General features: G+C 35.4%; 1 protein-coding gene across 1 annotated transcript in view; it reads right to left on the bottom strand.

Annotated features, from left to right (window-relative positions):
* The window catches only part of Adgrb3 (adhesion G protein-coupled receptor B3), a 708,652-nt gene that overhangs the window by 317,423 nt on the left and 365,890 nt on the right, over positions 1 to 25,339 (bottom strand). Inside the window, exons 13-15 of the mRNA XM_059281371.1 lie at positions 14,003 to 14,152; positions 13,078 to 13,153; positions 2,826 to 2,928 (exon numbers count right to left, since the gene is read on the bottom strand). Of these exons, the coding sequence (XP_059137354.1) occupies positions 2,826 to 2,928; positions 13,078 to 13,153; positions 14,003 to 14,152 (329 nt within the window). The remainder of the gene's footprint in view (positions 1 to 2,825; positions 2,929 to 13,077; positions 13,154 to 14,002; positions 14,153 to 25,339) is intronic.

Below are 25,339 nucleotides of genomic sequence, written 5' to 3'. Positions count from 1 at the left end.
AATATTTCAGCATCGGCTATTTATTATCTCTTTAATGGAAATAAACTGATATCAGTATATGAAATGCCAGTATATGTCTGGCAATAAATATCAAGATATTCAGTAAATCAGTCACATATTCTTTTCTTCAGTAAAGAATAAAATATTTTTCAAAATCAAATTTGGTGGTAATATAAATATAAATGTAATAAGAGTTAAAAAGTCCAAGCAATAAGCCTGAAGTGCGATAAAATTGTGAAAACAATGTGATACATATTTAAAAGAAAGGAAGTGCAGGATTGTCCAGAGAAGCACCAGTCCATAAACGCTAGCTGGAGCCATGCTTGAAACCAGGAACTCATCCAAACAGAAAGTCAGGAGGACATCAAATCACGCCCCTTTTAGTTTAACAAGCCTTACAGCGGCCTAGTCTCTCTTTGCTTCATTTGTTTAATAAATTTGTTTACACTCTCCTCAATATGGATATTTTGCAATGGGAAAATTTTTGGGGTGGAATCTGATCAATACAATTATTTACAATATTTTAAAAACCACCGAATCATTTCTAAGTGAAATACTTCTATGCTGACTTTCATGACACTACAGGATCTAGTTGGTGCATAACGAAATTGTTTACAATTTACTGTTTCCTATACATAGACAATGATTTTTTAATATATGATCTACCTTATTCAAAATGGCAACTGACAAATACATATTTGCTGAAAACTTTGACTCATATAATAAACACGTTCATTTTCAATAGCCTTAGTAAATTTATAAGAGTGTGTTCTGGTTTTAATATGAAATGTCCCTCCCAAGCTCATGTATCGATACTTAAGTCAGCCAATGGGAGGTTGTAGAATCTTCAAGAGGAGAGACCTAGTAGGAAAAAGTGGGTCAGTGGGTGTTGTGCCTTTGAAGGTTATAAATGGCATCCCATTCCTCTCTAAACTTCTGGATCACCAAGAAGGGAAGAATAGCTTCCACTCCAACTCTCACCACTCTGCCCAAGTTCGTGGGGCCACTCAGCTGTGCCCAGACCCTCTAAAACCAGGAGGCAAAATAAATCATTCTTCACTGAAATTGTTTTGTGAAGTATTTGTTCATAGGGATGAGAAAAGTAAATAATAAAAACTTTTTCATTGAAATGATATTTGCAATTATTCTTTTTCTATTCACCAGAATACATGTCTCTAAGTATCTTTTGCATAGGAAGCAAGGTACAAATTCTAACACTGCACTACTTATTTGGTAGTCCTAGAATTATGTTGCCAATAATAACTCTTACTGCTTTACTCCCTGTAACTGTATAGACATGTCTAAGAGAAACATAACAACAAACAAAAAAGATAAATCTCACAGAACTTTGAACATACGAATAAATAGGTTTCTTATTAAAAAGCTAATGTGTCTCTCAGTACAGGAAAGTAATGAAAAAGGAGATACTGAGGATAAATCTTCAGCTTAGTCACATGTTATCAAAAGCAGGAGAGATCTAATATTTTAAATATTAATTACAATGTTGGAAAGTCATTACAGAAAGATTTGCAGTTTCATTAAACAGTCTCGAAGCCCGCGGCCTCTTACGATAATGTAGTTCACAGGGAAGATGATTATCTCTTTCTACAAAACTAAGTCTGATTTCTGGGGGAAATCAGAAATTACACAATAGCAGAAACATTGGAGTTTTATAGCCCAAAGGAGGTGGATGTAAACTCTCTTTCTCACTAACTACATGTACTTGAGAAAACAATTCAATCACTTTTTGTTTCCTTTACTACAAAAAATCGACTTCATAGAAACATTGGTAGGAATAGGAAAATAAAATAAAATAAAATAAAAACATGCAAAAATGTGATGGCCCTTTTTAATACAAGAGGGGAAGTGGCATTATAAGGAGGCTCTTGATAGGAACCACATTCCTTGCCCTAATCCATTAACTATTTAATTATTTAATTAAATATAGAAATGATAGGAAGTAATTTTACATTTATGCCAGGCTGAATAAGACCCAGTTGCAAGACTCAGCTGCAGTTGGATTGATTTAGGGAAAGGCTTTAGTCATTCTGGCATGAACAGTCACAATTCAGAGTGCTAGAGCACCCAGACAAGGTTAACAATGCCTTACTAAAAGTATGGGTAAAAGTGAAAAGATTGAAAGTAAAAGTATTAGCATTTTTACATGCCACCCTATTTATTAAATCAATTTTAAAAATTACTTTATGCTTATGGGTGTTTTGCCTGCATGTGTATTTGTACATCTTATGGGGTCCTTGTGGCCATGGTGACCAGAAGAGGGCATCAGAGCCCTTGGAACTTGAGTTCCATACTGGGAGCTGCCTTATAGATGCTGGGAATTAAACTTGAATCCTCAAGGAGAGTAGCCAGTGCTTTTAATCACTAAGCCATCTCTCCAGTCCCATTACTTTTAGTATTGAAATATCATAATATCCTGTAAGTTAATTCCTCGCTTTGGAATTGTTCATAGTTTTGACTGCTAAACAAATTTTAAATCCACATCACTTTCCCCCACTACATAGTAAGATAGATTCTTATTTGCATTCTGACTCCCAGGACATAATAAGAATTCAGTAAACCCGCATGCACAGACAAACGAACAATTTACTAATTATCCTCTTGGATAAATTGAAGACAGTTTTATCATGAATGAAAGCATAGAATTACACGGTTGTCTGCTTCTATACATGTTCATAATGAGTAAATTCATTTGTGATTATAGAAAGACAGAAAATGTGCTCTGGTTTTATTGGTTAAAATAATGATCATTACCCTATTCAAGGGTAATTCTGTAAGAAGCTCAATGTCAAGGACATGATACTTACATTCGCCAAGTGAGCTAGCTCTATCTCCAAAAATGAGTCAGTTGTTTTGGGTTCAGGCCTGATTGTGACCACGATGATTTTAGAATTAACGACAGTATAATTTCTGAAACAGAATAATAATGATTAAAAAGAGAAATGATTGATGGAAACTGATTCATGCCACTCCATACCTGTTGAGATGACATTAAGTAATGCATCCTCAGCAAAAGCATAGACCCAGGCAAATTATTCACTGAAAGACACAGTCAATGCACTCTTATGAACAAGCTCTCACAGGGACTAGAAATTCTGGGGAGAACTAAAGGCATTTAATCATTTTATATGTAGAAAAAAGGAAAAAAAACCTATGAATTGAAACTATCAGCCAATCTATGAATGAGTATAACTTATTTATCCCAAGGAAGACCTCACAGCTTTATTCTCCAGGAGACCAAATATTCATCTTGCTAAGTGCTGCTGTGGCAGTTTTTTTTTTTTTGGTGTGTGTGTGTGTGTGTGTGTGTGTGTGTGTGTGTGTGTGTGTGTGTTTACTTCTCCCAAATACATGAAGATGGAAAACTGTAATGTGATATAAGGTGAAAGCACGCAGAACTTTAATACAATGTTCTCAGTCTGGGAAACATCTCTCTTCTGAAATACCTTGCCAGGTTAACACTCACAAAGACTTTATATATAATCATATACATAACTAGAAACTTATCAATAGCTGGACCACGGTGATATGTATTTTTAATCCTAGCACTCAGGAGGCAGAGGCAGGCATATTTCTGTGAATTTGAGGCCAGGCAGAGCTATCCAGAGAAGCTCTGTCTTCAAAAAACCAAGAAAAAAAAGAAAGAAAATTATATGGATTTTTTTTATATAAAACATATGTTATATATCATCTACTATTTATAGGTTTAAAAATTTGACTGTAGTTTTTCACATTTTGAAGAAATAAGTATATCCATGCCTCATTGATGGTTTAAAATAAATCAATTGTTCTCATTTGTTCTTCTTTCTATTTTAGAGAATTTATATAAGTATCAAACATGAATTCATTTTTTAAAATTTATTTGTTCCCAAGACTGTATTTAAAACTCACAAATCCTAACTATATACTTTAACGCTTCTCCATATTACCATGCAAGGGCTACCATCCATCAAATTAGATAATTTCTCCTTGAGGCTGCTAAGCAGTGTCCTTGAACTCTTTTGCAGACGATCCCACCTTTCCATGGTCTTAGACAAGCACAGATGTGCTATCACTGTAAATTTAACTTTTCTAGCAATATAGCATACAGACTTTGTGTTTGACTTAATTCACAGTATATTTTTGAAATTCAGGTCAGCTATACTATGATTTATGGATTCACCAAATCAACAAGCTAACATTGAATCATTTCTGGTAATTCAGCCTTTATAGGTATTCATGGGCGGCTATTAGGAATAACTGTGATATATACTTTGTGTGGACACGTATTTTAATGTCTTGGGTAAATACCTGGGAATTGCTTGATCATATGGTAAAGCAGTGTTTTAAATGTATGAGTCACTCTGTTTTCTGAAGTGGCTGCATTGTTGGATTCCTAGAATTATGATAAGGTAAAACAACAGATCCTTCTCTATTTGTGGTAACCTTTCTCTTCTGGTATGCTATTTTATGTACAATTTCACCCCAAAAGAATGCTAGACTGTTCTACAGCAGATGGATAAGAAGCATACTTTGTCTGGGATACTATTTTAACTCATTTCTCATACGTTGAGCATTGTCAAATAATGAATTCTTAAATATTCTTTAACACTCAAGAAGGCATCCAGTGTGGTAGAAAATATTCTGGAAAGAAAAAGGAAAAGAAAACCAAAAATGTATCCTTAGTATATTTTATTTTCCTATTGGGGAAAGTGATTATAAACAGAGAGAGCTGATTTTTATCCTGTTTCACTTAACATATCGATTAAAGGGAAACTGCATTGGAAAGGCTATAAAACCAAATGGTAAAAGTCAAGAACTCTCCTTGCCAATTTATTGTTCCTTTGTGGGTAGACGTTACCACAGGTCATGGTGAGAATTAATGGAAAAAGAAATCTGGAAGAGCATCAGGTGAGTGATCACATTAGTATGGATTCTGGAGGAACATGTGTTTCACTACCAGAAAACAATGCTGCATGATTCCCATAGGAAAGATGCTCAGGCCTGAGCTTGCAAATGTAAATTCATTCCCAGGTTAGCCTGAATGTGTGCGAGTCCTTTAGTTTCTGGAAAATAAAATACTGATAGGTTCATCAAACTCCTCTACTTTTGTTCTGCTTAGAACAATTCTTTCTGTTACTAATAAAACTCAAAGCATGATCATTACAATTACGTTAGGTTGTTTTTACAATAGGGATGTACTTCCATCATTTTCAGTCTATGTAAGTGACTGAAAAATGGGTATTCTATGTAGGTGTTTGATATTTTTAGCAAGATGCCTATGAGTTCTCTTTGTGTTTGAGAATGTGGATGATGATCAATGGCAAATAAAGCAAAGATGAACTTTCTGTACAGGGCATTAGCTGAGTCAGGCTCCTCAGTTACTTGAGGGAGGGTCTGCGTTACAGCTTTGATGACGTGCGGCTATTAAAGTATATTTGGAATTTGAAAAATTTTGTGTGTCAAGTTATGCGTATGGGTGTACCTGTCTCATTTATGTGGATAGCCCTTTGCTTCACACATCACACAGAAACTTGTATTGAGGTTTATTACTGCATCCAGGAGACCTACATGCTTCCTTCCATAAGAGTCTAAGTCCAGGGAGGGCAAGAATGACTACTAACATTAATATAGTTTCATTTTTCATTACACCTGGCAGATTTCCATACTCAAACCCATTTGATTATTTTGTGAAATAGCACATTCAAAAGAAAACAATCTTTTTATTAAGTTGATTTCAACTGTAATGGCAATATCAGAGTAAAAGGCCGAATAAAGTAAAAATAGGCAGATTTACATTATGCAATGGCTCCTTTTTAAAAATGTATATATTGCACAAAGTTAGCTTTAATTTATTCCATCAATTTATTATAATTTGCATAAGTGAATAGCTGGCTCCCAACGAGCCACGTCAGGCTTTGTGATCTCCTAATGCTTCCTGGCTGGTTGCACAGTGGTATACATTGCTCAGAAAGCATATCTTACAGCCAAATGGATTTCATGACTAAAGTGATAAAGTTCTTCTTGTCCTTGAGATTTGCACTGGTATTCACTTAAAGGAGAGTGAACTTATTCTTAAAGAAAGTAAAAGTGTGATTAAACTACCATGCAGACATATATAGAAGACATTTTCAATATGATATTCATATGCTGAAAATAAAAGGATGGAAAAACATTCCAAATGGTAACCAAAGAAAGTAGTCTTGGCTATATTAATGTCAGAACAAGTAGACATAAGGTTGAAAACTATCATAGGATCAAGAAGAACATTAAATAGAGACAAAAGAGTCAATTCACCAGTAAGATATGACAATTATAAATGCACACACTCCTAGGTGTATAGGATACAAATACACAATGCAAATATTGACAGAATTAAAGGGAGAAGTAGAAAGTGACTCAGTAATCTCAACTCTCATAGCACACTTCAATAATGGCCAAATAAAGATAAAAAGGAACAATAATATATGAGCAACACTGAAGACAGACATAGAACACTTTATGCAACTTCAGAGGATCACAGATTATTCTGAATGCTCATTGAGCATTCTCCATGAGAAGTAACCCATGTGGCTACATAACTGGCCTTAATAAAATGAAAAAGATTGAATTCATACCAACATGAAACTGAAAATCAATTGCATAATAGGACATTTTGCAAATATGTCAAAAATTAATGTACCCTCAAAAACAACTAGTGAGTTAAGGAAGAAATCATGAGAGATACTAGAAAATTCTTTAAGGTAACTAAAAATAAAATATAAACCAAACTTCTGAGATGCAGTTGGAACAGTATTGAGGTAAATTTAGAATGGTAAACATAAAAGAAGGAAGACCTCAAATAAAAAAGAAACACAAATTTATACCTTCAGGAGCTAAAAATAAAAAGTCAAAATAGGAACTAAAACTGAAAACACAAAAATCAACACAACTAAGATGCATTCTATAATATCAACACAACTTACAAGCTCTTAGCTGGATATATTTTAAAGACGAAAAGTCTCTAATAATAAAATTCAGAAATTAAGGAGGAAATATTTCATCTAGCTGCAGAAGAAAGGAAGATCATAATTTGTATGAACAATTAGTTCTGTGCCAGCAAATAATATACCCTGGACAAAGTAGGTCAATTCTTGGATATGTGTAGTCTTCCAAGACTAAATCATGAAGAAATCAATATCTGCAAAGACCTATGGTTATGGATCTATATAAATACAATGATATATATGTATATATTTACACATATATGTATTAATATATTATATGTACATGTGTTCACGTGTATATATGTGTACATACATACATATGGATAGGTGTACACATGTATATATAAACTATATTACATAAAATTGAAACTAGTAAGGAGATTTAATTAGGAATGATAATTTTTAAATATCATCACCTATGAAATCTCAAGACCAGATGGCTGCACTGGAGGATTCTTAGAACATTTAAAGAAAAGCCAACTCCAATCCTTATACTCTTCTATAAAACTGAAGCAGACTGAAAGAGAAGTTCCTCAGTTTTTCAAGAAAGAAAATCTAGGGCCCTGCTGTACCACAGATGAACACAGTTATCTACAGTGTCAGACACTTAAAATATTTATGATGACAAATTTCATGTTATGGCCAGTTCTCACAAAAATTAATGTCGTGTGTAATAGAAAAACAGGTGAAGGGGACTGCAAAATAGATGACACATGAAAAGTATGATGATATGAAAAAATATTTTAACTGCTTATGGACAACCCTCAAAATCCCTAGTCACTTTTAATTTTTACAATGGTCGTTCATGAGGTTTAAAGATGAAAACTATCCTAATGACTTTAAATAAGGCCTCCAATTTGGATTGAACCAAATACACAATAGAAAATTTGGCATAGTCTGGTAACCAAAGGACTTCATCAGGACAAGATAAATACATTTACTTCTAAAATTCCAATCAGGGGCTGGAGAGATGGCTCAACAGTGAAGCCCACTGGATGCTCTACCAGGAGACCCAGGTACAATTCAAGCACCCACACAGTGGCTCACAACCATCTGTCACTCCAGTCGCCGTGGAGTTAAAGCCCTCTTCTAGCCTCCATGAGTTCCGTGCACACACGTGGTACCCAGTCATGCATGCATGCAAAACACCCATGCACACACAGTATGACAAAGTAAGTGACTCTACAGATATAGATTAAGTTAAAAATCAGATGATAGGTGGCTGGCTTAGAAATCACAAATCAGACGTTCAAGTGTGGAAGCCGCAGTCTTGGTGGAGTGGGTGAGGTGACAGACTCGATTTCAAGTGTGGTTTTCTAACAGATATAGAACTCAGAATCTCAAAAAATGCTAATGCTCTGGGATGTAAGTCCGTTTTAAAAGGCATGGCTAAATGAAGCCTAGATTATTATGCATAATGTAGTACTACATTATTTTATACAATTAGTCATGTCAATTTGGTACCAAGGATAATTTTAATAACAAATGTCTCTATGATGGCACAAAAAAGAGACTCAGGAACTCATAAAATGAAAACATTTCTTTGCACACTGAGAATAAAGTAGGGTGGTTCATAGTGGAGGACTTAAGACTATGGAACATTCATTCCCGAGGAAGCCGATGGTTCAAGTTCTTTCCTGAATGCCTGGTAGTGAAAGGGATGGTCTTCGTTTCTATTATTTCCAGTAATATTTAGTAATTTTCTCTTCTCATTTGTGTTTAATTCCTTTTCTAAAAGATAACTGTCTATGAACTGTGAAAACACTGTACCTCTTTATTCTTCTGTATTTTTATCTCTTGGCATTTTATTTATTTCACGTAGCAAATTTTAATGCTTGATTTTATGAGTTTTTAAATGATGTGTGTGTCTGCATGTGGGCTTATGCATGAAAGTCCAATGTCCTCAGAGACCAAAAGAAGTCAACAGAATCCTGGATCTTGAGTTACAGATAGTTATGAGCCACCAGACTTCAGTGCAGGACTCAAACTCCAGTCCTAGAAAGAGTAGTATGTGATCTTAACTGCTAAGTCATATCTCCAGACCTTTCCTAGCATTTTAATACTGCAATGGAATTTAATACAATTTTAATAAGGTAATATTAATAAATTTAATAAAATAAATGGAATTTAATAAAATTTTAGTTAGACTCCTTTTGTTATCTCACATGTTAATATCAACATTAAAATACATTAAACACATGACTTCATTTCCCTATGTCTTACCACTCTTCATATACTCAGAAGTAATGGTTTCCTCACAAAACTTGGAACTTGATCAATTAAATGATTGTTTACAACTGTCTGTATAATCTGTGGCTTGATGTATGCTTGGATACAGTATTCTTTTTTCTTAGACATAATTTTCTTAAGATAAATTTTTAGAAGTAGAATTGCTACATCAAGGAAATAACATTTCTCAGTTTCTTGACATTGCCAAATTGGCATCTAAAAATGTAATGGCATGATATAAACTTTCCACAGCAGTTACTGAGCTAGCCAGGCTGTAGACTTAGGAATTTCTAGATATGAGTAGGGTCTATGTACAGCTGTATCAGCTCCCTCAATGAACCCCCTGGTCTAGGCTAGCAAACTTAGCTTTCTAGGCTCTCCCATGGCCAGAAAGGGGGCAAGAAATGGAAAACCTAGGCCTTGGTTGTAACCAGGCCAGATTGTCACCAGCAAAGCAACCCAAGATCGCCCATTTGTTGTCCTCTCTTGGGACACACATATGCATATTTTGTGACTCAGAGTTGTACTATGTGGCCCAGAGTGTCTTCAAACGCTCAATACTCCTGCCCTTGTCTCATGTACAATAGAATTCTAGTAGTGCACCACTACATCTAGATGGCTTGTCTAAGTTTTGGCTGTAAGAACGTGTTTTTAAAAAGGATGAAAACAGGGTGCAGAGAACAGCACCTATATAATTTAGACTCAATTGGAGCATATTTCCTTTACTTGAAGGAACCATTCAAACTGTCTCAAGTTTATCTTTTCATTTTGAAAAAGGTTTTACTCATTGTGTGTACGTGTGTGTGTGTGTGTGTGTGTGTGTGTGTCTGTGTGTGTGTGTGTCTGTGTGTACATGCCACAGCATCTATGTAGAGGACAGCTTGCAGGCGTCATTCCTCTCTTTCCACCCTGGTGATCCTGGGGTTCAAACCCAGGTCATCAGGATTGCTGGTAGGCTGAGCCATCTCAGTGCCTGTGAAATTTCTCAAATTTAAAAAGGAAGACAGTCATGGAGCAAAATAAAAATCATGGATGGAAGCACATTGAGGCAAGAGGAAAAAAACTACACAAATTAAAAAAAAACATGCAAACTCAATCTGTGTTCTTATATGAAGGAAACTTTCTTAATTATGTTTATTTGAACCATTATATCTCATCATCTTTCATAATTCCTTGTTCTGTTTGAAAATAATTATAAAATAAACATAAAATTCTGAGACCTTAACAGTTTAGCTGGGCAGTGGTGGCGCACGCCTTTAATCCCAGCACTCGGGAGGCAGAGCCAGACGGATCTCTGTGAGTTCGAGGCCAGCCTGGGCTACCAAGTGAGTTCCAGGAAAGGCGCAAAGCTACACAGAGAAACCCTGTCTCGAAAAACCAAAAAAAAAAAAACAGTTTAACTTACATTTCTGGAAGAATTTTTCAAAAGTGGAAAAACAACACTGTGAGTGCTTAGTGGATACGTTTCAGATATTAAATAGCCAAAATGAAAACTAAACACTAGCATTTTTTCCATTCAAAGAGCACTTAAGGAGACGTCTCATCCTGAGCTTTCTACTAACGTCATTTCTGGATAACGATCGACACATAAGTGTCTCCTACAGTCACTTACTGAATAACTACATATAATGCTCAACATCTAAACACTTTTACTTGATATAATTGTACAGATTTATGAAGACTAGGAGATGCTTCGATACTGTTTACATGTGTAATGTTCTAACAGAATAATTAGCATATTGATCATTTTAAAAAAATCAATATTTTGTGAAGAGAACATTCCAAATCCTTTCTTCCAGTTATTTTTAAATAGGCAGTCTTTATTATAATCAATAGTCAATCAATTGTGCAGTAAAACACATTATCTATTTCTCTATCTGCCTATGACTTTGTACTTGTCATATACTTCTAACTCTTACACAAAGGTAACTGAGGTCTTTGGTCTACAGAAAATCTAGTTACCTTCTACAGTAAAGAAGAATGTTGGAAGTTGAAAAGAATCTTTAAAATCAATTTCTACATTTTTCATATGAAAACATAGTAACTTGCCCCAGGGCCTATCTGAATCTGTTGTATCACAAGTGGGTTAGGAGAGCCAGCCTTCCAGATGATTCTCTGCTCCATTCACTTAATAACTTACCATGGACCCATTACTCTATTTGTACATCATAAGAAACATTTGTCTTTGTCACAATTTAAAAAAAGTTGAACCATATTTTTTTCTTTTGTAAAACTGGCATATCCCTAGACTAATTTCCAATTTTTCTGACTATATAAATTTCTGGAACTTGGAACGATGTGCCTTCCCCATTGTACAGGTGAGAATATTTAATTAGATTATTAAGAACTGTATTAACCAGGCAACTCTGTTGGCCTTTCCAGGAAGGAAATAATCACAATAATCAAGGAAATAATCACTGTATGCTTTTAGGTTGGGTATATTTTTTATTCCCTGTAGACCTCAGCAGCAAAGAGTACAAGCATCATCCATGAAGGGTTTCTATTTAAAGTTGAGCTGATGGCAGATGAAGTGAATTACTGTGAGATTAGAGAAGTTTTGGAAGCTTTTAATATGTTCAAGTGAAATTCAAACAAGGCACCTGATAGTGTCTAGACAAGACTTCTTCAATGATAAATGTGACAAAGTGAGCTCTCTTCGGAAGTAAGGATCTAACTTTATCTAAGCACTTTTGACCTTGGAAAACACCTCTTCTTTTGAGTTTTACAGGCATGGATATAGCTTATCTGTATCTATACATACAAAGCCAGTAGAAAGGTTTAATATAAACATACTAGTTTCAAAATCTTTTTCTAGCAGAGCCCAACCCAACTCAAATCTATCCAATCAAACAAGTCCAAATTCAATCCAGAGAAGGATTCTGTGGTTGGGAGAGACCACGCATCACCCATGCCCTACCACCTACATTAGGAATGAGCACAGAGAATGTCTGCCAGGAATAATCTGCTATCTTGTTAGGAGGCCGTTTCTGCTGGGTTAAACTCTAATTGCTTTTATTTATTAGACTGTTTGTTCTGTCTCTGATAAAACTGCACATATTATTCATATCTTCTCTTCCCTGAAAACATAAGACTTTATTTATGAGGGTATGTTGGGAGAGTTCAAAGCAAGTATGGCTGTGTTAACCAGAATAAAACTTGGTCTCCATCCTTGAGAATGAGGTGCTGTCAGGAAGCAAGTCAACTTGAGTAATATGATCAGTATGCAAATAGATGCAAATGATATTCCCTGTGTGATTTAATAAAGTGGGTAAGACAATAGAACACAGGAATGAATGTTGGTGGAATTATTAATTGAACTTTTTTTAATATCTGAAAGAAAAAATAGATGGGTTTCTTCCAAAAATAGTCTCTAATTGAGGAACATTTATTCTTAATGTAGCTGTAATTGAAATTTTATTTTGAAGGAAACTGAGATCTTGTGCAAATGAAGAACAAAACTATGTTTTCCCAGCTACCATGACTCTCTAATTTCCTATAATGTCAGAGAAAAGTATCATTAATTACAAAGAAAAGGGGAAGACAGATGAATTTTACAATGACCCATTCTATTAGAGGGCGGTGAGGGGTTTTTGGTTTTTTTTTCTTTTTCTCTATCTAATCTTCCAGCAACTCATCATTAGATACAAAAGAGTAGTGGAGCTTTAATCAGATACCAAAATTGTCTTTGGTAGTTGTTTTGAAATACATAATATGCTAATAAGCTATTCATTAAATTGCTCTTTTCTGTTTCCTTTAAGAAACCCTTTGTATTAGTAAAGCTAGTTTGGCTATTTCAGAGAATGAACTATAATCACATTTAAAATAAATTACAAAGATTACAACAGCTTATTCTTTTGTAGCTTACCTCAAAGTGGGCAAAATTAGGTCTAAGTTTTTGTATAGGACTGCTCCAAGAACAAATACAGATGAGTCATCCAATTCTAGGAAGAATAAAGGGAAAAACTCTTAGTAAAACCACACAAAATTAAAACCATAGAAACTTTAATCCATTAATCACTAGGTCGTTTCAATACTCATTCAAAGGCAAAGAGAAAGACAGGGAGCAGAACTTCATTCAGTCTTGGTCATGCCTAGGGTAAGTGAGCCCCATCACCTTGCCCAGGTAGTTGTAGACAATAGTGTTTTTGATGGTTTTGAATAAGTATCAATCTTTTTCCTGACCAGGCTGAGATTAGAACCTTCCTCCAGTCTATGAAAAGGATTTCAATTCTCAGTGATATGGGGGAAATAGTCAGCATCTTCAGTAGCATTAAGATTAAGTTCAGGATCATCAAAGTGAGAAATAAGACCACAATTTTTTTGAAGCTAATATTAGAAGGAATTTAAGATATTTGTAGAAGGTAGTCTTTTCTTAGATGTGTTACTTACACCAAAATAATATCTGCAAATAAAATTGCATTTTAAGATGAGGCATGAACAAACATACACAAAAATGACTTTGAAGAGAAAATGCAATCACATTTTCACATCTAAAGTTAAAGTATTAGGCCATGTAGTTTATTTTGGGATGAAAATGTTAGAGAAATAAGAACATACCAAGCTTAGATCAACAGTTTGTGGTTATATTTTCCCCCACTCTAATAAATCCTTTCTGTAAGAAAATCTGCTGTTTAAGGACCAATGACAAGCTGTTTACATTTACAAAATAGTTTTACAAACATGTTTGTAAGGGATTTCAATATTATGTGATATATGAAGACATATATGATTTACTAAGTGTCCTTGTTAGAAATGTTTGGTTCACAGCTCATATTACTCCTCATTATTACCTTTTGATGACACAGGAGTGAAAATGCTTTTTGGAATCACGACTCGATCTTCTGAATTCCTTGCCCAGTCCACCATTCCTTTCCGACCTTTCATTGGGAAGTTGATGTCTGTTAGAACAGAGGCGGCGGGAAGCTTCTGAATGCTAGCCACTAGTTGAAAAAGAAAGAATACAATCAGCAAATCTTGCTCTAAATGTTACTGAAATCAAATAAATCAAATAAAATCTGAGTATACTCAAAATTGAGTTTTGAGGTAAATTTATAGTTTGCAGAGCATTAAAACATACATATTTATTAGACAGCATAGTTCTTTGAGGCTGGGAACTCTTTCATTTACCACCAGGTTTCTTTGGCTTTGATTTGAAATCACACAATGATGGTCAATGGTGACGTGAGTATCCTGAGAGGCCCAATACTCACACTGCTGTTCACACTGGCTCTCCACTGTAACTGTTAGAAGCCCACATTGCACTATTACACAGTTTAGCACACATATCTCATAGACTGAACTATTTAAATTTGTTTTATCTTCAGAAAACGATTTCTTTACATAATTGTCAGAATAAGTTTGTTATGATTTAGGTAGGTCCCATGAAGACAAGGACAATAAAGCAAGCATATTATTGAGACAAAGAATGGTCACAATCCAAGTGACATACCACAGTACCAATAATGATACCATAACTAACTACAAAGGCAACTTCATACACAGAAATATCAGATATATCAGTCACATTATAACCTTAAGACTTTTGCCCTAAAATTGCAATAAATATACATAAATATGTATGAATATATATTCATATTGGGAATTGTGTTTCTACTACTAGAAATACAAGTTTAAAAATAATTTTGATTTATTTACTTTTATTTTATGTGTATGGGTGTTTTGCCTGCATGTATGTCTGGGTACTATGAGTACAGTGCATGCAGAGGCTTGGAGAGCGAATTGGATCCCCTAAGACTGTATTTATGGATGGCTGTCAGTCATCATGTGAGTGCTGACAACTGAACCCACGTCCTGCTGAAGAGAAGCCCGTGGTCTGAACCACTGAGCTATCTTCAGCCCCTAGAAATACATATTTTGATGCATGTTGAAAGAAACATAAATGATAGGTTTTGAGAAGTCTAAGTGTATTTTATGTAACAGTAGTTTTAAATTTATAGTACATGTACCTATATTTACAATAATGTATATAATAAGGTTTAAGATGATAAATACTTAGGCACTTATATATTATATACATTTTACAATTAAGAAATGTAATTGGTCAAATTTTCCATAGGCCCACGCCTGTTCTACATTAATGCTTCAAGTGTCCCATGGATAATATAAGTGGAAAGATGATGGGCAAACTCTAAAAGCTATCACAATAGGAAAGAGAAAGTAAAAACCATTAGGCTCTTCAGAAGTGGGTTTTATTCTGGAGGAACTTGTAATTTAAAACAAGAGAGGATGAAATTAAGATTTTAACAATATTAGTTGTATAAATATATTACGGCACCCCTGGCTTGGTTTCAAATTAAATTGGTTATGTATTATGGCAGTGCACAGAGAAATTATACTTTATGAAAGCTCTTTGTGGCTATTATACACATCCATTATCAGCACAGGATGGAATTTCATTTGGCCTGCAATTTGACATATTAAGCTTAAAAAGGATTTGCTAACTAAATGTTGAAGGGTAAAAAAGGTACTGGATAAGACATAAATTAGTTACGGATGTTAAATGCCATTTTTTGAATAACGAGTGTAATTATTTTAGTTTCTTTTTTTTTTAAATTTTTAAAACCAAGATGATTTCTCTCCATAAATAACCCTATTCAAATGTGCTCCAGGACACAAAACTTCAGCTGTGTACAGAAAAACGGTCAACACGTTGGTAAATACATGTCCTTGGTTGTTGAATTATAATGTGCAAAATTACATGAAATGTCTTTGACTCTAACTTCAGTTGCCCTTCGCCACTGAGTTTAACTGTCCAAATCCCTTATATATTTGGAATCAGTCAGTCTTTAAGGAAATGGGAAGAGCGTGTTAGAGGACTACTGAGGAGGTAAGATTCAAATATCAATTCCTTCAACTACAACTTAGTAAATATGCGGGTTTTTGCTTATGCGACAAAAACAAAGCACACACGCACAGTATATGCTGTGCTTCTATGGTAACTGGTTATTAAATCCAGTCACTGTAAGCATTAGAAGGCAGACAGGCTTTCATGGATAACAATCTTTTACAGCTTATGGAGCCTAGATGAAATGTGAAAGGATAGAGTGTCTCTGGATAAACAGAGACATCTTCAATGCTCCAAGAATTGCCTTGAATTCAGAACACTGTGCTTTCACTATAAAACTAGATTCGATTTCTTATGAAGTAAAATAGGTGACTCATGGTAAACTTTGGAGTAGTGATAGCAGATTGAGTTTAATATCATGTCTTTATTGGCCAAGCTCTGAAATGATCCACATTCAGTGTAAATGGTTTTCCCCCATTTCTAGCTTTTAAAAATAGTATTAAATGTATTCCTTCCAGATTTTATGTATGTTTACAACATATCTTGATCATATTCACCTTCATTCCCTCCCTCCAACTCTCCTCAGTACCCCCAACACATCTCCCTCCCAACCTCAATTATCATTATCTCTCTTTTTAGAGTTTTGTTCATCAGAAGCACAAGGGGATTTCTGTAGATGAGTCTAAAAGTGTATGAGCTCTCTTCCTTCATGATCCTTTTGCTTCAGCAAAGCAAGACTTACTCCTCGGGGAGCTTATAAGGTTTTACCCTTTGCTATTGTGGAAGTTAAAGAGAATAAAGACTCTGGTTGTTCACCATTGTAGTGAGTGTGTTCCACGTACAAACTAGAGCTAGTAAACTTGATATATTACCTGAATTTTACACAGAAAGGGAAGGCATAAGGAAAGAAAACATTTGAGAGCAAGAGAGCAAAAGTGTATGGATGAATGATGCAGAGATGAGAAAAATAGATAAACTAAGGCTAGTAAAGAATATAGCCATCTACCAGCTTGTTTTACCCTGGGAACCCATTTTTGCCCTTGACTTGGGTTCTGGGTGTTTCTTAGTTTCATAGACTTGTTTACAGTTTTGGGTAAGTATTAATAGAATCCCCTATCCATCTCAAAAGTACCAGTTTGAAAGATAATTTTCAGTATCTGTAGTTATTTACATAGCATATTCAAAGTGCTTGGTCTCATCCCTCACAATGCATAAACTGGGAGTAGTGGCACTTACTTGTAATTCCAACATAAGGTACGTGCAAACAGTAGGATCAGAAGTCAAGATCTTCCTGAACTACATAGCAAGGAGGAGACTAACCTGGGCAATATAGGAGTATGTCTCAAGTATTAAAAAAAATCAAAAGCAGTAACAAGTATAAATAAAGTCAAATTCCACCTTCATTCTACAAACTGTGTAGCTGAGTAAATTCACTGCATTCTCTGTTCCTTAACAGTAACTTCCGTAACACAGGTCTAGCACTATCTAGCTGGCTGGGCTGAGCTATGAGAGGACCACATGAGAAGTACACCCAGAACATAGGAGCTTCTGTGGAAGTGTTGGCTATTACTATGGGAGCCAATTTTCATATAACTATGTTTAAGAAAGCTACTCCATGGTTGGTTATGTATCATAATGAATTATTTAACTTTGGCTTCAACATTATTTTTTTTTTGAGTGACTACAGGCAAGAGATTACTTCTTGAGTGTTTTATGTTAAATACATTCATATGCCCACAGGCAGGAACTGGTCTGAAGATAAGCAGAACTCAAACTCTAGTGCTAAAATGTAGCATCCAGGGAGATGAAGAAGAGTCCTGTGTACTCTATATTGTTTATTTTGTCCATAATTTTTCTTTCTTCATTTTCATTTTCTTATATTCTTTTTCTTGCTCGTCTTTTCCGACTGACTTTGCTGGAAAGAATACATTTTTTCTCTTTGCTTTTGGTGGTTGTAGAAAATCATTCAGGTTAAAAACGTACTGCTTCAATAAAGAGAATAAACATGGTAAAAAACTCGGTGTTTCCAAAGCAGCTAAGACCCCAGACAGCAAAGAGTCCTTCAGAACCTCTACTTTCAAGCATGATCTTAAGTGCTCAATGTAGAGAGTCACATTTTGGACCACTCAGTGTCAATGATCAGAGGAAACATACAGGCAAGGGAGCCTTGTATCCATGGACATATGTGTAAGGGAATACAGATGTCTTTAAAGGCTGTTTTTAAAACTGCCTTTTCCATTCATTGCGTCTTTGTGTTGAGTCTCAGACATATTTGAAGTTTGAATCGTTTTTTTCATGTTCCTTCAGAGGGTACAACTGGCAAGCTGGGTCTTCATGCATCAGTATTAGAAAACTGTCTAGTTATCAAAACGGAATTTCCTGTAGAAAACATCTCTCAAGTTTGTTAGGTGTCTCTGCAGAGTTTGTTGAAGGAGAGTATGGGAGCAGGGGAAAATGATGCTTTGTTTGGATATGCTGGGATATATCATTTGGGTTTGCTAGTGTGTTCACAGAGAGCAGACCCATGGAGATGCACTTCTGTGCAACCTCTGAGGACGTAACAGTCAAAAACCTTGCGGTTTGTATTTCTATAGCAATGCTCAATCCTTGGTAAAACAGTGAAAATATCTAAGAAGAAAAGAAGGACAGCTCTTTTCTTGACACTTGCTGGACAATTGTTAGAAGAATGGCACTTTCCATTCGCTCCTTAATTTATCCATCAAGTATTTGTCAAAGTTCTCTTTTGTACAAGACACTTGTTAACATACCACTTATCCAGAAACCTTAGACATGATATCTCATTTAACATTCAAATCACCTCAGGGGGGGCATTATGTTTATCAGCCTCTTCATTGTTATTATCGGGGCCTTTGTTTTTACAAAGGAGGACTCGGACTCTGTTTAAGCTTCCCTGATATTATTGGAGCTTTTGTTTTTATGAATGAGGAATCGGACTCTGTTTAATCTTATGCCAAAGTTTTAAGTGGTGTCACGGGGATTCAAATCCCAGGTTGTCTCCTCAGATTCGTGCTGCCTTGTACAGTTTGATTTTATCTAGCATAATTACAACAAATGGATTCTGGTTCATTGTACTGTTTCTCACTAAGTACAAAAGGCAGATTGAGTAACTTAGTCAGAGGCAATAAAAGGCCCACATGTCCATCAAATCCAAACTCAATGTCATTGAAGAACAATGGATTAAAAAGTAGCATATGCACTTTTCTTTGCCTGCACCGTCTTTATGTTCTAACATCTCCATGAACAATCCCATCTTAAGATGCTGCCACAGTGGTCTGTAGGAAACGGTCAGGTATTTCAAGAGATAGAACTTGAATTGTTGATTCCACTTTGGTTCCCCACCAGCACACTCTTCTTTCCCAAAAGGTGGGGATTAGAATGCTGAAGACCACAGAGAAAGAAACGGATGGTTGAGGGTGTGATGCTCAACTGTCACTTCTCTGGAAACAGCATCAGTGGGCAGGACATGCTTTGGACCAGTGAGCTCCATCACTTCCATTGCCACTACCACCACCAGTACCAAGTATAAGATGCCTGACTCCTGTGGGCACTGTGTAAAATTTAGATGAGAAATCTCCTTGTGGTTACAAGTTCTCAATTCCTCCTTTTAAAGGTAAGATCCTCTGTAAGCCAAACTGGATGCGACATTAAAAATAAGTAACAATGTGGGATTTTATTAGTTCTTCCTTCAGCTTTGTAAGTCTTAAATACTCTATGCTGTATTCAAACTAAATAATGAACTATTTTCAGATTCCCTTCCTGTATCAAAATAGAAACTCTTCTAAGTAATTTCTATGTTATTAGCTTCATATTCTATTTTTTATCCATTACCCATTTCAAGCCTGGGAATCTGGACAGTAGAATGCATTTCTAGTTTTTTCTTTTCTTTTCTTTTCTTTTCTTTTCTTTTCTTTTCTTTTCTTTTCTTTTCTTTTCTTTTCTTTCTTTTCTAGGCATAGGTGCTCTTAGAGGAACTCCTTTACCCCCTTGGAACTTCACTTTCTTTTGTTCAGCACTGAGAATGCTGATGCAGGAGGGTCCATTCAAGGCCATGCACTTGAGTCTTGTTCCAGTAGAATTGTCTGGACCAGAAACTGGTAAATTACAGCCTACAACCAATGTGTCCCCTTGGCTATTTTTCTAGCATTTACAAGCTAAAAATGTTACTCACATTTTTTAAACAATGGGAAAAATGAAGAATAATCTTTCTTGGCATGTGAAAATTATATGAAATTAAATTTCCAATGGCTGTAAATAAAGTTTTATTGGAACTCAGCAACACCTATGATTTCCTTATGGCCTTTCATTACTTTCAGGGCACAATGGCAGAGTTGAGTAGTTACAACAGAGATGGTGTGTTTCACAAATCCTAAAATATTTACTACCCAGGCATTTACAATAAATGGCTTAACTACACCATTCCAGACATATATTTTGGAGAATATATGGTTTAAAATGACTGTTTTTCTTTAGCAAGTCAGAACAAAAATCATTTTAGTGTTGTCATTTACTGTACTGTCCATTGCAAATCCTTTCTGACTACTGTGTTCTTTCCATATTATAAACAACAGTGTCGAGAAGATACCAATTTCCTTCCAGTTTCAAAAAGAGTATGTCTGTGTTCTTTCAGAAAACACACTTACAAATTCCCATTTTCGCTACACAAATAGTTTATAATTTTAATCCCATCAGGAATACAGAGTAACATATGAGATGGGAAGTTATTTTTGCATATATACCTAAGTAGTAAAAACCAGTTTAGAACACACTTTAGGTTAAAGTCCCATTGTTTGTCTAATCTATTAAATTCTGAACATAACTTCTATAGAAAAAGGGGCATTCAATTATAATTAATAAAGTATAAAATAATAGGAGGCTTAGAAAATGAAGCATTATTATTTTCTCACACGTTTTCTTATTACTTTGAAGCTAAAGGTTGATTAAACTCTATCAGAAAATGAGCTTAGAACCTCTGAGGAACTATGGTTCAGCAATAGTAGGCCTCCTTGATAGTGAGTCACACATTCCCCGAGGAGCTGGAAGCATTGGGAGTACTTTATCTTGATAGGAGTAAAGACATCATTAGAGACTTAAACGTTCATTTGTGAATATATCATCCAAAAAACTTCCATCAAACTCCAGAGCATTCCAAGAACTACCCTACCATTGAAATTTAGTGACTGCACAGAACACATGAGGTCTTTGTCCTTAAGGTGTTGAAGTCTGGTTTAAGGAATAAATCCAGTCCTCAAGGGACAAAAGACAACTCATAGTGTTCCAGATTGTGATACCTGGCTCCATGAAGGAAATGACTGACGAGGTGGACAACCAGAAGTAGGGAAGTAGATCAGGAAAAGCCACTCTGAACAGTACTATCTGAAGTGGGTTTAACAGACAGGTCTGAGCTAAGGAGGAAGGAACTGCCTGTGTGGTCCCAGAGCCTAGTAAAGGTCAATTATGTTCCAGGGGTATCAGAACAATACAGAGAAGAGAAAAAAAAGGACATTCTGAATAGGAGAAATGGTGAGAGATAAGAACACTTAAGATATCCCAGGGTAACCATGATAATAATATTAATAATAATAATTGCTATTATGTTAATATGAATAGTAATACCATATTCAGAGTGCTGAGTATTTAGGTAGGGTACAAGAATGAATATGATCTTGGAAGTTGCAAGACCTGAAATTTATATTAATTAATATTTATTAAATTATTAATTCAATAATCAAATGATTAATAAGATTAATACTCTATATTATATGAAAATATAAATTGGATGTCTTTGCATTAGAACTAACAATTGGGATATAGATATGATTAAGTTTTCCAACATGGAGAAAGTAATATAACAACATGGAGAACTCACATATTCAGCAAACACTAAGTGAGTATCAAGTCTATGCAAAGCAAAATGATGGGTTCTGGGAATGCATCTGTGAATAATGACAGTAAAGTTATTGCCCTTGTAAGACTGGCAAAGGATCTGCAGAGAAACATTATGAGCATTATGAGAAATGATTTATAATCTAAAGTTAAAATTCTTCATACAGAAAATTTTAGTTGCTGTACACCACCTAGAAAGTACCTGAGAGCATCCTATGTCAGAAGCCCAGTGGGACTGGGCCTGATTAGTCCACAGACAGGAGAAAATTTCTGTAGGTTACAACAGCTCGACAACACTTTTAACTACACAAGAGAACTTAAGAATGAGGGACACTAAAACATTTATAAATTCTGCAGAATATAGGGCCATTTGACTTGTATATAAAAGAATAAAATCTGGCAGACAAATGCTTAGATATCATAAAGTTAAATCAGAAAAAAAACTGCCTTCTAAAACTCATTCAATGGAGCTTCAATGTGATTCATGACAAATAAATGAATGGAGGAGAAAACTCCCCCCAAAAGACAGCGATTGCCATTGAAGTCTTTACCCTTGGTTGTTGTCATCGCACTCCAGAAGGCAACTGTAGCATATGCTCCTTCTAAAGCACACAGCACATTGCTTTGTTTTGTTACAATATCTGCCTAGAAGTATAACATCTTTTCCCTCATTGCAAAGTGTGCACCAAGCATGTTTAGATTTACTTTTTCAATATACAGGGTAGAAAACTTCAGCAGTAATTTTAAAGTTTTCTAGGGGAATGGACTATGGTCAGAGGGAATAGAATAATGTCACCATAGTTACATATCCAGGCAGAAATAGAACCCATAATTGCCCCTGTTTGTGTATTATAAAATAAAGGGCCCATTCCTTGCCAGATACCAAATATATGTAACATAGAATCATGGCAATAAATCCTTAGGGAAGTTATTTTATTATTTTATTTTATTTTAGAGAGGAGCATTGGAAAACTAGTGATGAAGTGACTTGCAGAAGGCCTGCTAGTCATGGAATGTTGCTATCCACGTGTCAAACTTAAAGGCAGCACATTTTATTTTATTACTTTTGTTTTTTCTGATCAGTCATGGTCATGCTGGTGTAGACCAGGCTGGTGTAGTGGGTAGCCATTCCAGCTTTGATCTGGAAGTTCCAACCCCCATTGAGGCTTCAGCAACTGTCACACCTACAAAACAGGATCTGGATTGGCCAGCACTCACTCTCTGTTCCTGGACCCTGGATGATGGAGGTGGACCGAGCAGAGCTCTGGAGAACACCGCTGGACTGCGATACACCTTCCCCAGAACCCGTGACCTACCTATCCCTTCATTTGTAAGTTACCCACTAAATAAATCTTCCTTTTAACTATGTGGAGTGGCCTTAATAAATTCACCAATAGGCTGGTGTTGAGCTCCCAATCTTCTGGCCTCAAAGCCTTGGGTTCTGAGACTACAGGAGTGTGCCCTCATTCTTGGTCAGCATCTTTGAAAATATACAGAAGAGCATCCTCCCCCAACCTACATGGATGGAAGAGTGCTGGTTTCTTTGCTGAGACTGTTTTTCAGTCTGCAAATTCAGCTCAAAGCCTCATTCATATGGGGTAAAGAGGATTTTGGTGAAGGTGGGGATGGCGAAGTCAGCACAGATTTCCTGGTATAGCCAAATAGAGCCAGACTTTTGAAAAAACAAAAAAAAAAAAACATGAAAATAAATTGTTAAGAGGGACTCATTGCCTCTGTTCTCACATGGTTATTATTACAGAGCCAGACCAATATTGTCATAGAGATAAGCAATTATTGCCATAGAAACAGCTAAAACAAGATTAGTTTTCATAGTGGCACAGACAGTTGAGTCCTTTTAGTTGAAGAGCGAAATTGCAAAGAAGGATGCAATATGGTACTTTTACTAATTCTAAATCCTTACAATATTGCACAACCCAGAAGAGACCAGAACATCTTAAAACCTCAAGTCCTCCTTTCAGGAAGCTTTAGAGTTTATCTTTCCATTTATACTCACAAGTGTGAATCTAGCAGATTTTAAAGGAATTATAACAAAAAGAAAGAACCCACCATGGGAAAAGCTAGAAGTTCTCCATGGAAACAAAAAGCCATTCCATATCCCAGATCACCCTTCTGCTCACTCCCATGTCAGAAAGCAGATCTCCTGAACTGAGAAGCCAAGCAACCGCTCATCCCTGCAAAGTCCTTCTTCATAGCTCCCTAAATGCTTAAGACTGAGCAACAACCTCATTGCAGATACTAAAGAAACTGAATCAAAAACATTTATGACTAGGTATACGTGTCAATGCATGAGAAATTCAAGAATTATGCTATATTCTATGAGAAAATTTCATTTCGAGGTTTTGGTTCTCTACTAAAAGATAACTACCCTGAACATTTCAATATGAATTCCACCTTCACCATCTCTGTTATATGCATTGAGTCCAACAGGCTGAACATGCATGCCTTTGGTAGGAAATATGGAAGTTTCCACTCTCTTTTCCCATGTTTTTCTCAAAGCTCTTGCAAATTATTATGCATTTTCTATTGCTAATGTTGTAAAGTGTGGTTTGTGTGTCCTTAGGTTTTAGACATTAAGAGGTTTATCTCTTTTTTTTTTTTAATTTTTTACTTTTTTGGTTTTTCGAGACAGGGTTTCTCTGTGTAGCTTTGCGCCTTTTCCTGGAACTCACTTGGTAGCCCAGGTTGGCCTCGAACTCACAGAGATCCGCCTGGCTCTGCCTCCCGAGTGCTGGGATTAAAGGCGTGCGCCACCACCGCCCGGATAAGTGCATAAACATAATATTCAGTAGTGAAAGTACAAAAATCAAATGTAGAAGCTCCATAGCTTCAAAACAACTATTCTAACAATGCAGGAGTTCATTGAGATGTATAGATTTTGAATCTGGTTAATTTTAGTGTATGATGTTTATTTTATTATAAGATTTTTATTAATAACATTTATAAAATAAAAATTAAAGAATAAATAAATACAAAATAAATAATATGGGATAGACACAAAGAATTGTTCCTATAGCAACATGTTCTCTGCTGGATGGTAACTGTAGGAATCAGGACTGAATAAGTAACATGTTCATAATAGTTCCCTGGCTAAGATATGTTGTAAAATATTTATAACAAGGATAATTCAGTTATCCTTTAATATGTATAATTAGGCAGAAAAACAGTTTTTTTTAATGGAGTAAGTATTTATAAAGGCTATTAGTACAAAAGAAAACAAATGGTCAGGAATAATTTACCATTGATGTACAAAAGCAGAGCATATGTGTAAGTATCCCAAGAGTCATATTAAAAAGTTTTTAATATAACAGAAGTGGGTTAGTGGGTGACTGCCTGAACAGAGTAACAAAAGAAATCTTTAACTTTTAATTACTGGGATGCAAAAGGAGAAATCATTATT

Source organism: Peromyscus eremicus, chromosome 16_21 (assembly GCF_949786415.1).
Source record: "Peromyscus eremicus chromosome 16_21, PerEre_H2_v1, whole genome shotgun sequence".
NCBI lineage: Eukaryota > Metazoa > Chordata > Mammalia > Rodentia > Cricetidae > Peromyscus > Peromyscus eremicus.
The sequence above is the reverse complement of the archived record's forward strand: the minus strand, read 5'-3'. Positions and strand labels throughout refer to the sequence as shown.